A 15,901-nucleotide genomic window follows, 5' to 3' on the forward strand; every position below is an offset into this window, starting at 1 on the left:
GTTTAGCCTTTAAGAACATTGGACGTTGCAGTAAGCCCCCATAACAAATCATTAAATCAAAGTTATTACAAATTAAACAATCAGTGTGGAGCTGAATCAGCTAATTTTCCCAATGAGCTTAATGTTATTTATTACTTGCAATAAAAACAAAGGACAATTATAGCACAAGCCAATATAAGAGCCTCAAAGACCAAACTGGTAGACACACACCAACACAGCTACACACAAACAACCAGATTAATGTGACGCTCAACCAAATCCCAGCACTGCTTCAAAACAGAGGGGACAGAGCTGTGTTAAACCGCAGCTGCCCAGCAGTCACATTCATCATTCAGTAGCAGAACGATCAATTCAATGTGTAGCAGATCGCTAAGTGAGATTAGAAAAGTTCAATGTCTCCACGGTTGTATGTGTGAGTGTGTTAGAGCAGTACTCAGTGACAGAACCACTGGACCCTGACAGCTGGGCAGTGTCGAAATGAGCTATCGACCGTCTGTCCCATACCGACGAGAGGAGGCAGGGAGAAGAGAAAGAGGGTAGATAAGGAGGCTGACAAGTAGAAGAGAGACAAAGCATTTGTTTGTAGTGGTCTGTTTTTTTTAAACATATGTATGTATTCTTCAGTAAGTTGTGACTGTATTTTCTGTTTTTTATGCAAACAAATTCAAATTAAATTCAAATGTAAAACATCTAAACCCATAATACCTCAATATTGGTTAAAGGACTTTCTACTGTAGAAACTGAGAATGCTTACATTCATAAATATAAGAAAATACTTGCATCATACAGATCAAAAAATCCATTTTAGCTAAACCTCATTCATAGTGCAATATTGTTGTGAGTTATCATCACAGCCTAGACTGGCTACGCCTGTGTTTTACTTCAGGGATGAAATTCAACAGATGGATTTTATACAGAGAAACACACAAGTGCATGAGAGCGAACACCAGGAGCATTTCTCTAATACATCTCTGAAAACCACACACGCACCCTAACTCACAGTTTATATCAACACTCGGGCTGAAACTAATGATTATTTCCATTACAGATTAATCTGCTGATAGTTTCACAATATTACGTCAAAAAATTGTGATCTGCACAATTTTTCCAAAAACCCAAAGTGTTGTCTTCAGATTGTTTCTTTTGTCAAATCAACAGTCCAAAACCAAAATGATTCATTTCTTGTCATAAATGACAAATTAAAGAAGCAAATTCTTACATTTAAGAAGTTGTAACTAGCAAATGTTTAACATATAATGATTAATCAATTATCAAAATACCGTAGTTGCCAATTTGAGTTAGATTTTGGCAACCAATCATTACAGCTCTATCTAACACTGAACTGGTTCTTACATTTCTCTCCCTCTCTCACTCCAACCCTAACCTTGAAATCAAAATCTCAACCTTCGAAAAGCCAAAATAACCTCACAAGAAATGCAGAAATGTCCTCAATAGGGTGGTATCAATTTGAGATGGGTCCTCACAAAGATAGCAAGCATCTTAGTAACACACACATATCATGCTTCTGTTTCTCCCCCCCTCTGGACATCTCAAAGAAATCCCAACTTGTTGTTACATAACACTCCCAAATCTCCACATCTATATTTGTGAGAAAGAACCTCTTCTTCTGTTTGTGTGTGTGTGTGTTTTGTAATTACTATGCAGTACGCATTTTCAAAGAGTCTCTAAGATGGGAGAGATGTGAGGAGAGAAAGAAAGAAAGCAAAAGAAAGATATATACAGTAGGTGGACAAAGAAGCAGAGATTATAAAGGAAGAGAGTGGAGAAAAGAGAAGAAAGCGCTGATATCGAGAATTTTGAAGGTTATATAAAGGACCTGCTGTTTCATTCAGAGTGCACAAAACCCAGACAGCTTGTTTCTGTTTTGTTATGATCTTACACACCAGCAGGCAGAAAATGTATGTGTGGTTAACACAACACGGTGCTGAATCCAACAGATTGTGAGTCTTGTTTACTTATTCTTTTATTCGACTCTCTGCCTGAGGAAAAAATAGTTGAACAGGCTCATTACATGCCTTAACTTGCCTAATACCGACTGATAAATACACTCACGTCCTCCTGTTTCCATTATAGTGATTAAACATGGCCGGCTGAGTAATGTCAGAAGGCACAGGTTCATGAACCGAGGCCAGCAGCACAGCAAACAGCACCCGCAGGTTCAGCCTACCGTTCAGCACCATGGAGAGCTCCAGTAACTGAAAACTCCAGCTCGAGCCACTTAACAACCGTAATGAGTAGTTTCAAGAGCAGAGAAACAAAGACAAAGAAGTGAAGACAAACAGGGAGGCAGGCAGGTCATACTTACTGGGTGCTTGGCTGAGATTCTCCCTGTCACCACACTTGTCTGGTACCATGTAGAGGAAATGTGGTTCTGATGTGTTGTCGAGAAAGACAGATATAAAAAGAGAGGCAGACATGAATAAATCAGAAGGAAGCTGGCAAATCCAACGTGTTATGACATCAACATTTAGATGACATCAGCTTACATCTTGTAATATACATGTTTCAGTGAGTTGGCTATATGATCAGTTATGTTTCCATATAGCTAATTCCTTCCCAATTCAGCTTGAAAACAACAGCTGCGCTCTTCATCTCTCCGAATCTGCTTTTGGAACGAAATGCAACAACAGTGCCATACGACAGCTGTCCGTGGGCTGTAGTGCCAGTTGAGTTGGTGCAATAAGCCGAACATGCAACAGTGCAATTAAGCACAGAGCTGTTGTTCAATTGTGCAACCCCAACATCTGGTTAAAGGCGAGCTTATTAACCTGACAAATGAGGATAGCACAGCCGTCAGAGGCTGATGATGAACTGTCTTTAATGAAAAGATTCCTTGAGATGAGTTGAGGTGTAAACGTCCAATTATGCTTTTTAACGACACAACCTGGCGCGTTGTCTGGCCAACACAATACCTGGCAATAACACACTCAAATTACGTATCAGTTTCTGCATGCTGCCACACGTAAAGCTGCAAGATAAGATAAATAATATGATGTTTAGCGCCGCAACTAACAATTATTTTCATTGTCGATTAATATGTCGATTATTTTCTCAGTTAATCGATTAGTTATTTGGTCTTTAAAATATCAGAAAATGGTGAGAAAATGTCAGTCAGTGTTTCCTAAAGCCAAAGATGACATTCTCAAATGTCTTGCTACCCAAAGATACTGTCATAGAGGAGGAAAGAAGCCAGAAAATATTCACATTTAAGAAGCTGGAATCAGAGAATTTAGCCTTTTGCTCAAAAAATTACTTAAACAGATTTATCAAAATATACAGTACTATATGAAAATACTGCTGCATGTTTCATATTAGGGTTATGAGTAAAAAAAAAAAATCATATTTGTTTTTGTCAACAGCACCGTCCTCTAGCTGGGATTGTTGCCCGCACTGCCCAACAGACCACCAAATGAATCACCAGCATCAGAAGCCAAGCAGCTCTAGAGACAGCCAGACAGACCCATTTGCAGAGTTGAGTAAGCACAGATTGACAAACACAAGCTGCTGCTCCCATACAGAGGCGAACAAAGGCAGTGTGGAGGGACAGGCAGACACAGAAGTGCACCTTTTCTCTGCCAGGTCAGTACAGCAGTGGCTGTAAACAGGATCAAGACATTAAAGAGACAAACTCAGATGAGGTGTTTTACTGTTATGTTACTAGAGCAAAAGCATCCAGGCCTGTAGGGTTAGAGCAGCCACACCTTTGGAGGCTGAACAAGTCTGAATAGCGTACGGCATTACCCTGTTGTTCTCAACTATAGTACCGAACACAGCAGTACTGTATAATGATAGAGATATTCACACCAGCAGCATGAAGAGGTACACGATGGGTTTGTGGGCTAACGCTGAACCAAACCGCGAGTAAAGAAAAACAAAAGCTGTGGGATCATTTTGAGTAATTGCACCCTGCAGCCTCGCAACAATTGGTTTCACCGATTGGTTCAGTTGTTCCAGCCTCGAGGAGAAAAGTCTAGAAAAATCTATTTCTCAGAATGAGCAACAAACACAGTTGTGACAGATCTTGACTGTTAGACATCCTTTTAGGTGAACGTGTGAATAAGTTTACATTTGAACCAGCTGTGTGCTCACCTTGTTCATCATGCATGAGAGGATCCCATCAACAAAAGTCGATTTGATTTTGTGAACCTGCGGGTTACAACACACGGTTGTTGCTGGTAAACCAATGGTCACACTTTGGTATGCTCTACTACTGCAAACTGTATCCATTGACTTTATTTACGCCCTCAAAAGGCAGAACTGCACATTGTTTATAAAATACACTGGCTTTAATAAGGGCATGAAACCCTTTGCTGACAATAATGGCACATGAATTAAAGGCACGACTGACCTGTCTGTACTCTAGTATGATGTTTGGCAGAGGGTGCAGGTCCTGAAGCTGCAACAGCTGCAAAAAAACAAGACAGAGGAGAGAAAGGATGAGAAGAAGTCGTTCATTAAAGAGCTCAATGACAAAATTAAGCAAACATCCAACAAAAATCAATTTGGTAACATCTAGCTATTGATTTGTATGTATGTATTGTACTTGGCGAAGGTTTATCAAATACTAAAATGCAATAATGTGCCAGGAAATGGATTGAGTGTGTGTTTGTGTGTGCTTCTGGATTCATCAGTACAAACACTGAAACTTCAAATAAGACTGAGCTGGTTTTATTAGATTAAAAGAGATTAGAGGATGAAATTGACGTATGTGTGTGTGTGTGTGTGTGTGTGTGTGTGTGTGTGTGTGTGTGTGTGTGTGTGTTTGTGACTGTGCATGCCGTACTGCAGCTTCTGATGTTGACTGCTGTTGTTTGTTGATGGTCTTCGGGAGTTTCTTGTTCTCGCAGCGCTCGTGGAGGCACAGCTTCTCAAACAGAACCTTGAACACATTATAACGCCACAACATCCGTAAGTCCACAGCGGTGAACACACACAATCATCATACAGAGAGAGGGAAGCATCATACGTATTGTAAACATCAGAAATTTCACACATTTTCTTTTAAAGAAACTTTTGTGCAGAGGTATAGAACACACAGAGTTAAAGATGAAGCTGCCGCACATGCAAACATACATAAGCAAACAGATTTACCTGCAGATATACGACACACAGATTTAGACATAAATGTACACACTGTTCGTAGCTGAGTGTTGCTGGTGACCAGGAATATTTGTCCAGCTGCTCGATGGGCCTCCTGCTCCAACTGCTTCATCTTAGTCTGACAGAGAGAAAGAGAGGAGAGGGAAATATTATAGAAATGCAAATGCTTTTCAAGGTTCGTTTTAACCAACTTACCAGTATTTACTCACTATTTCAGACAGCAAACTTCCTTCACTTACAAGCATTGAAGGACTGGGAAGCTATCATAAATATATTTGTTGGTGTGAGTATCTACTCAGTAGTAAAGTCAGTGTACATGTGTAGATTTGTGGTATAAAAACTGCTTAGATAGATAGAAGATTACCATATTTTCTATGTTTGAACTTACATTTTTGTTACAAGGATTGTATAATGATTTACCGTCAATTAGTCAGTCAATCACTCAGTGGATGTACAGCCAATAAAAATGTTGGAAGACAGCAGTGTATTCATGCAATGTATGACAGAACACCTAATCTGTGCATCTTGGTGGCTAGCTTACCAAAAACTTTTGAAGATATGTAAATTATCAGTCACAATAACCAGACCTGGTTACACACAATGCCCCGAAGACAGGAGGTTATTCGTGGAGAGAACTGTTAATATGTGTAATACTTGTCTGGCTTCTCCTCCCTTTCAATGGCCAATGGCAAAGCTCTGTTAATCTGCCTTATGCACACCTCAGTCACAGTGAGAGCATTAGGATCACAGAGGAACGAACGACAAACTGCATTTGCTAAAACTTTCACACACTCACAAACACAACACACAAATTATGAAAAAACAAACCTACAAACAACCTGCAACAACCTACAAACACACACATATGTTCACTCGCATAGTCTAAATTCTTTACACTCAGAGTCAGACACAATTTCATGAACTTTCTTTCTAAGGATGGTCGACGCAGGCAGCATGATGAACTCAGAGAGAGAGAGAGAAAATGGTAGAGAGGGGAAAGTGTGGTCAAAAGAAACGGAGAGTAAAAAGAGAGGCTACGGTGGAAAATAAAAAGGAAAGAGACCAGAACAAAGAGGCACTAGGGATGGAAAAAAAAGGGGGAAGAAAAACAGACTGATAGAAGAGAGTGAAACATAGAGGCACTTGACAAAAACGTATGAGGATGAAAGAGGAAGGCCGAGAGGCTGAGTCCCAGTGAGACAGAGATGAAGAGGAGTAAATGAGGGGAAGATAATAAGTATTCCTGCTCGTACAATATACAGCCTAAACATTAACAAGCGACAACCGCACACACCAGCAGCTCATTACAAGTCTCACTATGTAGCAAAAACATCTAAACAACTTGACAGGAAGAGAAGAGAAACAGACACAAGAGTGGAAAAAACAAAAGGGAGGGGGAGGTGGGTTGACGAAATGAGGGACAGGAAGCAATGGAAAGGAAGAGGGTAACAGAGATGTGAATGTTGGAAAGAAACGGGGGTTAAAATGTTCAAAGAAAGTTGAAATGTGATGCACATACTTAAGTGGGTATGTGGAGAAATGATAAAAGGGAGAGGAACAGGTAAGGACCGGGCAGCTGCAGGGAATGCTGCAGTTGGACCTTGATGGAAAATGACACTGGAAACAAACACACATCAGTCAGCGGAGTGGGACTGTTCAGACAGACAGAGCTTGACAGCATGATGGGCAGAGGCGGGAGGGAAGTGACAATGGCAGAAAGAGCAAGAGAGAGAGGAGATATAAAAAGAGACAGAAGAGAGGGGGAAGAGGGGGAGCTGCCAGGCACCAAAAAATCCAAAATATGTACTTTTCTCTATCTTTCTCTTAGCCCAGAGCGGGCTCCAGACTGCCTCATCAATAATGGATGCTAGCCCCTTAGTACTGAGTTTCACACACGAACACACACACACACAGAGCAGTTATGGCAAGAATCTATCACTGTCGGGAAATATTTTGGATTAATCATTACATCGAAATGTGGACTTTTCAGTTTGACTTGAAGGGTGTCCACAGGAGGACGTCTAATTGGATCTGAAGAGTGACGTGGGGGGAACACAAACAGAACGTTTGTCCTCCTGAATTTTAATAACGCTGGCTGAAAAGACAAAAGAGCATGCGAGCATGTTTGTAAGATGAGGGCTGACAGACAGGAGGGATCCTCTGTTTAGTGTTCAGACAGGTGAACTTGACAGCCTAGATAAAACCAAATCCGACACGACAGAGTGGGGACATGCGTGGCTGCACTCACGTACTACAAAAACACAAGCACACACACATATAACTCTGCAGCAGTCTGCAAAAACTTCAGTGCCTCAGTGTGTGTGTGTGTGTGTGTTGGCAGAGGCAGACAGTGATGCTCCCTCCTGCAGCACAGCCTCTTGAAGGAAAAAGACAGACTCTCCATCCTATTTATAGTAACACGGCAAGACACCAAAAGACTCTCTCTCCACAACAACACCCCTGCTGGCGCCTGAAAGAGTTGTAACTAAGAGTGTGTGTTCGTCTCTATGACTGCCTGCAAAATTGATCAGGAACACGCGTGTATTCCTCGGCACGTGTGCGTCCAACACATCTGTGCGTCTGTCTCTGTGAGTCTGTGATAGCTCTTAAGTGTCGTCTCCAGGATTGGTTTTTATCTGCATGTAAACAGGACAGGTCCCCGGAGGATGTCCACCCACCACATCGCTAATCCTACCCAGGAGAAGAGAAAGAGAAATTTATATTTTTCTTTCTGTCTCGGGCTCTTTTTTTCCCTCTCTGTTTCTCATATCCTCCCACTGTTTTGCTCCCATTTGTATTAATACAGAAGCTGTCGACTGCGCTGTGTTCTCGGCAGCCGGTTGAAAATGCAATCAGATTAGAGCGATGCGGTGCAAATCTGAGCTGACCCTGAACGTCATACCTTCACGCGGGATGACCAAGACTTGTTTTCTATCTCTACAAGCTTCTATGGGAGTGTTTTCATTAAGTTTGATTGATGTAAACACATGGACGCTGTTACTTTGAACTCCAACACATTTTCATCCTCAAAACAAGGACTAATGTAAAGATCTTATTTCATACCTGCATTAGGATTCTGGTCAGTGTTTGCGATGTGTTCAGCCCTGCGCTGAAATGGAGGTAAATTAAATGACTTGCCTGTCTATCTTTAAACGCACCGAGCAACATTTAAATTTGTCTGCTGCTCCTGCGCCATTGCTGTGCTCTGGTGGGAAATTAACATCAGTCATGAGGCAAATGATGATAACTCCTGGCTGTGAGAGATAAGTTTGCTGACTCTGCCAGCAGCCATATACAAACTTTGTCCTTTAGTCAAACTGTCACGCTCTATTTGTCGTCAACACTAATATGGAAACTAGCCATAACATTCAATGTCAACACGATGATCTGTCTTACCCCCAACAGGTCTGAAGTTCTCTTAAGAGCTTCTTTGTCCACATGGATGCGATGGCTCTCCATGGCTGAAACAACACAAAGTATTTAATGACCCACATAACCTGATATATAACATCAGTGTACTACAAATAGTCTAATACAAATGTGTTTGCACTTTATTTTGGATTATTCTAGGATATTTTTCATGAAGAATGCACTGCGTCAGAGAGAAAAACTTGTGTGCTCGGTGTCCATTGGGGAGAAAAAGTGGAGTGGTCTTCACCTGCCAGAACAGCGATCATGTTCAGCTCCATGTCCGAGTACAGCTCCCACAGCCCCTGGCACTACACACATAAATATTTAGGTCAGTTGATGTGTAGTGTTTCCATACAATACGTACAGGTATATATGTGTGTGTGTGTGTGCGCGCACATCGACTAACCTGCAGTTTAAAACACAGCTCCATGTTAAGCCGGTAGAGTGAACAGAGACCTGAGATGACCTGAGTAACCTGAGAGAGTTAGACAAACAGAGAGAAAAGGAATAGTTGGGGAGAGAAATACTCAGCTTGCTTTATAGAAGAAGATGTGGATTCACTTCTTCATGTGTTCAGGAGAGAATAGTCAGTCCAGGTATCAACGAATGGGCACTTAGATGGAGAATGGTGAATTTCCCTGACTTGGGCCCAAAAAATTCTTAACTAACCTTCTTGGTGCCCAGGGCAGGTGTTGTATGGGGTCTTTTGCAGTGTTTATTGAGAAGGTCCTGGTAGCAGGAGGAGGGATTTGCAGGATCCAGTAGCCACCCTGACACTTTTGGGTCCTGGACATGACAGCCTGCCACTGGAGAGAGAAGACAGCTCTTTATGATAATGAGCAGTATTCTGTTTGCTGCACTGTATACTGATGAGATGAGCAACACATTTTTGGAGATTACAGCACATCTTGTCATTACAGAAATCCGTTGTAATCAACATAGTTCGACCTGTCTACAGCTGCTGTTGTTTGTGAAGGATGAAACTAACGACTTTCTTTAGAGTTGTGGGGTTTTGTTGAGTGTTATTTGTGTGTTATTTGTTTTATATTCAAAGCTTCTATTGATTTCCTCAGTCTTTTTTGTTTTTAAATTAACTTTTTTTAATTAACATAACTGAACCAACCTGGCAAAAATCTACATGTACCGTATATGTTTATGTATGTGTGCCCTGCCTTGTTTCCAGCTGAGGTCTCGTCGGTAAAACTGCAGAGCTGTACGAAGCAAATCCTTGGCTTTATAGCACACCACCAGTTGAGATCTTGATAGCACCTGTAGCAGCATATCTCTATGGGATACACACACACACACACACACACACATAAGTACTCCCGTTTTTAAATGAATTAAGTATAAAACACTACCACACCTAGACAAAGCCTTTTATTAATGGATGCAAAAGCACAAATGGATAAACTCACACTTCAAATTAACACTCATCAACTTATTCCCCCCTCACATCGCTCTCATGCAATCACACACACACACACACACACACACACACACACACACACACACACACACACACACACACACACACACACAGACAGACCTAGTAAAGAGCTCCTGGCTCTGGTGTGTGTGTTGCTGGGCCCATGCAGGTGTGTGCTCTAGTTTTAAGTAGACCAGACTGTCGTTCTGCCCGAGCGAGTCCTCTGGTGTTCTGCCGTCAAGATCATTCTTCACGAGCATGAGGAGGCCACACACTGCTGGAGTGAGCTTCTGTATCAAGGATCAGAGAGGAAAATTAACATGAGGCAGTGGTTAATGACACAGTGTTTAAACTTTTTCAGCTTATTTCAAGCGTGTCAAAGCTCAACTTTTGTGCGTGCTCACCTGCTCTGCGTCCAGCTGAGTTGTTCCATCCCGGTACACCAAGGTTAGCACCAGTGCTTTGGCTTCCCCAGCTTTCTCGAGCATTAGCATCTTCTCTTCTGGGTTCAGCTTCCCACAATCCTTTACTCTGGGGTCAGATGTCAGGGCTGTGGTTAGACAGCCCGCTTTGGATTGGTTCTGGAGCTCACCACCACCATTAGCCCCCTCATGGGATATCTTTGGTCCATTTGTTCCCTGGTCAGGCCCCAGTTTGGCGCGCTTGTGCTTAAGTGGTTTGCAGGTCACAGAAGATGGCGTCCATTTGGAGGCATTCGTAGATTCACAGCACTTTTCCTCCACCTTTCTCTGACGAATTTGTCGAGGTTTCTTTGTGGCACATTTCTCTTTATGTACCTCTACAACTATTCCTGCTTTGTGTGATGGACTGACTTTAGCCTGTGGTTCTGGGAGTTCAGAGATGAAAGTTTCTGGCCAAACTCTCTTCACCTCATTAACTCCTTTCTCCCCTGCCTGTTTTTGGGAGCAATAAGGTGGCTCCCATTTTGGAGGATGCCTGGTTAGGGAGATTTTAGGAGAAGGATGATCATCTTGGTGCTCGGGTATTTCATGCTTCCTCTTTAAGGGGAAGGAAGGGATCAGTGGAGGATGATTTAGAAAAGTAGGTAGGTCTAGGTTTTTCAGTTTTTTGCTTGCTTTAATAGCAGTTGAGGCCAATTCCTGCACCGAGGAGGAGTTTTGTCCAGCAGCATAAGTGCTTGTTGGGGCCAGTGCCACGCTTGAGCTGCTCCCTCTGATGCTTCCATTAGCAGTCTAAAGAGCAGAAAGGTGAATAGTGTGCCGTCAGACAGGGACAAAAGAAAAGGAGAGAGCAGGAGAGGTAAGAATAGATTAAGAAGGATTCCTGAAAACAGACTCTCGCTGTCTGTGTTACTTTTGTTGCACAGAGAATCAATACATATCAGCAAATCAGTTGAGAGAAGTCAGCTGAATGACCCTAAATTTTCTAGCTGCACATAATTAGCTTTAACACAGAGAAGAATGCACGCCTTATTGAATTACTCCCATTCATGTTCTGCATCTAGTTGCACAATACGAAATTTGTGAAGGGAGGATGAAAGCCAAGAAAGTAAACAGATGAGCAGGTGGGTGAGCAAGAAGTAAAAAGGGAAGCCAGACAGAGGAAGAAGAAAAAAGGAAGGATGTGAAGAAAGGATTGTTGCACAAATTCAGCCCTCAGCGCTGTGTCCCAGACAAAAACACAGACAGTCAAGACACTGTTTGTCTGACAGGCTGTCTCATATAGTGTCACTCAGTCGCACTCGTTCATACTTATTTATTTTTCATGGAGAAAAAAAGCTGGCGTGGACTGGATGACAATGAATATTTGACTCTATCCATTTAGATTTGAATGGGTGCAGTGGCAGTGAACTCATCTGACAGGTTACATGTGTAGGACATACAGTATGTATGTAGTATATATGACCTGTGCTATATGTGCGTAATGTAATAGATAAAATGTCACACAGTGCGTATGATAGTGTATGTTAAGCCCTTTGAGAGGTGCAAGTGACAGAGGTCAAAATAAATAATAAACTGGTTGGTATGATCCCAGTGGAGGAGTGGGAGGAGTAGGAAAAAGGTGTGGTGGTGAAAAAAAAAAAAAGAAGGTGTGAACCAAGATGGACAGAAATTTGAGTCTGATCTCCCAAAAGTACACCCTCACCTTCCTGTAACCTTCCCAGCATCTTAAAAACATCTCCATTATTCATACCCCTTACTCCCATCTCTATTTATGCAAGAGCACTGAGTGTGTGTGCATGTGCACTTTATTCTTTGAAATCTAGGTAAGAGACGCTGGGTGTTCTGAGGATTTTCCGACCACGTGTGAGTGTATGCATGCACATGGCTGTCAGCAGAAGTCGTGGTAGGAAGGAATTCCTGTGACTCAGCTCCCTGAGGAGAGTCTTCCTCATTTCCCTGTAAACACAACCCGTTTTCCTGCTGACAAAGTCATGAACCCCCCCCCCCCCCCCCCCCCCCCCCCCGACCCCAGGGTCCTGTGCTATAGGATATAGAAAGCAGGGGCAGGCCGTGGCCCGTAGCCAAGTACTGGGTGCAGGAAAGTGTAAGAGAATGAATGATGGACTGTGTTTGCTGCTGATTGTAGCAATACAGTGAAGTCCTGCACCTCTTTCTCTCTGTTCTTCTCTCACAGCATCCTTTCCACCTCCCATCCTCCCTTTGTAGTTCTTCACCTATTCTGTTCCTTCTCCTTTTCTGCATTATGTATCGTGGACTACTTTGTCAGGACTTTTTTTATTTCACAACTCATTGGGGAGCTATCACTTGTCAGTGTGCTGCAATAACGCCAACGGCGTCCCTGTTTCACACAAGCTAGACTGATTTCTGTGTGCATCGGGGGAAATAGAAGCCTAATCCTTTTGAAAGCAGCTATTTAAATTTCAGGACTTTTCCATGTGTTTTGCTGCTGTACACTCTGTTGCCTTTGCCCACAGGGGATTATGGAGGTAGAGTGGGAGACAGACAATAAAAGGGAAGGAAATAAAGACACATGAGCATGTCTGTATAAAAAGAAGAGTAAACAACTCTCAGCAAATGAGGTAAACTTTTTCCACAAATAAAGTTACTAAGCAAAATTAATGTTGTGGGTTAAAGGACAAAATTATAAAACTTCTAAAATAGTCTCAAGTATAGCTGCCATTTAATACAGTATTTGTAATCTTACAGACTTACACTGTCACAGTGCTGCTGGATACAGGGAGCTCTGAACCCTGACCTCTTTGTCCTGCACTCCTGGGCCGATGTTGGCATGGAACCACTTTCTCTAGCTGAGTCCTCTAGAGGGGAGGAGGTAAGAGCCTTTCTATCAGATCATCGCTTTCACACACATGCTCAATCAATGATCTCACTCTGTTATGTAAGCATGTGTTTGAGTAAGCATGTACAAACGTGTGTGGGATGTCAGCAGCGTGCGGCAGGACAAGGTCAGCTCTAGATTTCCGACCTAAGATCAAACTGGCATCCTGTTACAACACAACTTGCGACTTGTTTGAGCGTGTGTTTTTTGTAGACGTGTACGTGAGTTGACTCAGCATTGTCTCAGCAGCTGAGACTCAAGCTCCCTTTCCTGCGGCTGTAATGCGAGCAGGCACACAACATCCCTCGTCAGTGCTGAGTTGCCTCAGCACTGCTCTGTCATCGCCCCGCCACTGCGATGAAAGAAAGATGGCTGAAAGACACCACTTGAAATACTTTAGCACCCTCTAGTTTAACTTCAGTATATTGCTTTCTTTCAGAATTGTACACATTTGACTTTACGTTTAAGCTTTAAAGACTTGGTCTGGTTCCACACTCCTCATTAATTTAACATCCCCAGTACTCTGACTTTGACAGAGTAGGATTTTAGTAGTTTCTGTTTAATTAGATAGCTTTAATACTGCTTCAGTTGTTTAAAGAGATCCATTGTCTTTAGTGAATTCTGAGTGTGGTTAGCTGACTTGATAAAGAATTGATAATGCTGTATATTTGGAGGGAATTTACTCCTGCAGTTGGTTAAAGCACATACATAAAAAGGTATTCTAACACTCTCTAGTGGTAAATGCTGCAAACTACCTGTTTTTGACAGCATAATCACTGTAATTTTACTTAAATAAAATAAGTGAATTAATAAAAACCCTGACAACGACAAAAAAAATGCATTAAAAATCAACGGTTAACAAGTAACTAATACTCTTAGTAGCGTTTGAAAAGAATACTTTGTACTTTTACTTAAGTGTTATTTTAATACCAGTAGTTTTACTGTAATTGAGTAATATTTCAATAATATAACTGTACTCGCACTCATGTACAGATTTTCAGTACTCTTTCCACCAACTGCTGAGATTAAGAAACTGGCTTTTGAATATACTGCTTCGCAAAAATGGAACAACCTATACACACGTGCAAAATTACACGGGCTGGTCCTTTATGTCCAATTCATGACGGAGCAGTGTGAATGTATGAGTTATCTGTTTCTGGCTTGTTATATTATTTATGTATAATCTGTTTGTGCACATATGTTGTATGTGTTTTTATTCAGGGCATTATTATTCTTTGAAAAAGCCCTTACCTGTTTAAATAAAGAGGACGTGACAAACTATTCTTAAAATGAGGCCTATCATGCACTTACCTGTTGATGTACACTCATCAGATGGCATCTCTGACTCAACTCCGTCTGTCCCACTCTCTCCTGACTCAGTCGCTCGTCCACGTAACTCGCTGGTTTCTCTATCATCTGCCTCACACTGTTTCTGTCTGAGTTGAAGGTCAGAGCAAAGGTGTGGTTCTGTCTCAATCTTATCTTCAGTGCTTGTGTCCGTGTCTGCCTCTGCTTCCACTTCCAATCCGACCTCCATCACATCTACTCTGTCTTCTGCAGTGCTCCCCAGGTTATCAGAGGTTTTGTCACCTAGCACTAATTTGGTCTCAGGCTGCATAAATGAGCTTTCTGTGCGGTGCTTCATGTCCTGAGCGTTTTCAGCTTGGCAGTGGCTCACCTTGTGGTCTCTTGAGATCTTTTTTGGACTGACAGTATGAAATCCCACTGATATCTCTGCACTCTCGCTGCCAGGAGGATGTTCATCTTCAGGTGTATTAAGTCTGTACTCAAAGTCATTTTCTTCTGTCTCCTCAAGCTTTTCTCCTTTAGTATCACAGTCTAAGATTTTGTCCATGACACTTGTAGATAACAAGTTCAAAATCTGCTCTAAACCAGTGTTTTTGGTTTCCAAGAGCTGAATTCCTCCCATTTCATTGGCCGATCCTTTCTTATTTAGCTGGGTTGCATCCCACGTAGCTTCATTTAGTCCATCCTGAATTTCATGGTCTGTGTTCAAAAGCTGTCCGGCACCTGCCTCAGTCATATTCTCTGAAACCACAACTATATTTCTCACCGGCTTGTTTGAAAGTGCATCACAGCAGGTATCCTGACTTGTTACAGTGCCACTGTGAAGTCTATGTATCCCTCCAGTTCTACTTGTTTCAGACTGCAGTTGCTGATATAGTTTGCCTCTATCTTCTCCTGCACGAGCGGCCTCTCCAGTGGGGTCAGAGAGAGGAATTTTCCACTTTGTTTGACTGTCTGAACCTTCAGTGTCCTCAAGTTCATTTCTACCGATGTGCCAAATGTCTGTAACTTTCTTTTCCTTCTGTTGGCCTGATGTGCTGGTATCTGTCTCTTTACTTATTTTAAGGGAGAATGAAACTGGGTGACAAGCAAAAGAAGGCTCCTCTTCATCAGTATTAGGGGGCTCTGCAGTGGGGAACAATACCTCAAGAACCTCATCGTCTGGAGAGAGCGTGTGGATGAAAGACGGCCTGATTTCCTCAGCGGAGCTATGAGGGTGAAGAGACAGACTGTGTTAATTTTATAACGTGTACATGCTAAACTTGACACCGTTTCCTTTGTGTTAAAGTTATAAAAGCAGCAAAATGTTCCCTAACCCCTGAGAATTTCTGAATACATGAAATGCTCTCA

At 42.1% G+C, this 15,901-nt stretch overlaps 1 protein-coding gene across 6 annotated transcripts in view; it reads right to left on the bottom strand.

Moving 5' to 3' along the window:
• The window catches only part of poln (polymerase (DNA directed) nu), a 62,689-nt gene that overhangs the window by 39,961 nt on the left and 6,827 nt on the right, over window positions 1-15,901 (bottom strand). For 5 of the 6 annotated variants that reach the window (XR_014621446.1, XM_084344245.1, XM_084344246.1 and 2 more), the window contains exons 5-18: window positions 14,555-15,759; window positions 13,120-13,223; window positions 10,366-11,175; window positions 10,082-10,251; window positions 9,705-9,817; window positions 9,202-9,338; window positions 8,939-9,007; window positions 8,780-8,840; window positions 8,518-8,582; window positions 5,156-5,239; window positions 4,805-4,900; window positions 4,370-4,426; window positions 4,111-4,167; window positions 2,327-2,392 (exon numbers count right to left, since the gene is read on the bottom strand). Coding sequence is in view for 5 of the 6 variants with exons in the window: in XM_084344245.1 (XP_084200371.1) it covers window positions 2,327-2,392; window positions 4,111-4,167; window positions 4,370-4,426; window positions 4,805-4,900; window positions 5,156-5,239; window positions 8,518-8,582; window positions 8,780-8,840; window positions 8,939-9,007; window positions 9,202-9,338; window positions 9,705-9,817; window positions 10,082-10,251; window positions 10,366-11,175; window positions 13,120-13,223; window positions 14,555-15,759 (3,094 nt within the window). In the remaining variant the exon portion in view is untranslated. Of the gene's footprint in view, window positions 1-2,326; window positions 2,393-4,110; window positions 4,168-4,369; window positions 4,427-4,804; window positions 4,901-5,155; window positions 5,240-8,517; window positions 8,583-8,779; window positions 8,841-8,938; window positions 9,008-9,201; window positions 9,339-9,704; window positions 9,818-10,081; window positions 10,252-10,365; window positions 11,176-13,119; window positions 13,224-13,335; window positions 13,568-14,554; window positions 15,760-15,901 lie in introns of those variants that run through there. The other variant, XM_084344247.1, reaches the window with a different exon arrangement.

The sequence above is a fragment of the Pagrus pagrus genome (assembly GCF_965226575.1).
Source record: "Pagrus pagrus genome assembly, chromosome: 22".
NCBI lineage: Eukaryota > Metazoa > Chordata > Actinopteri > Spariformes > Sparidae > Pagrus > Pagrus pagrus.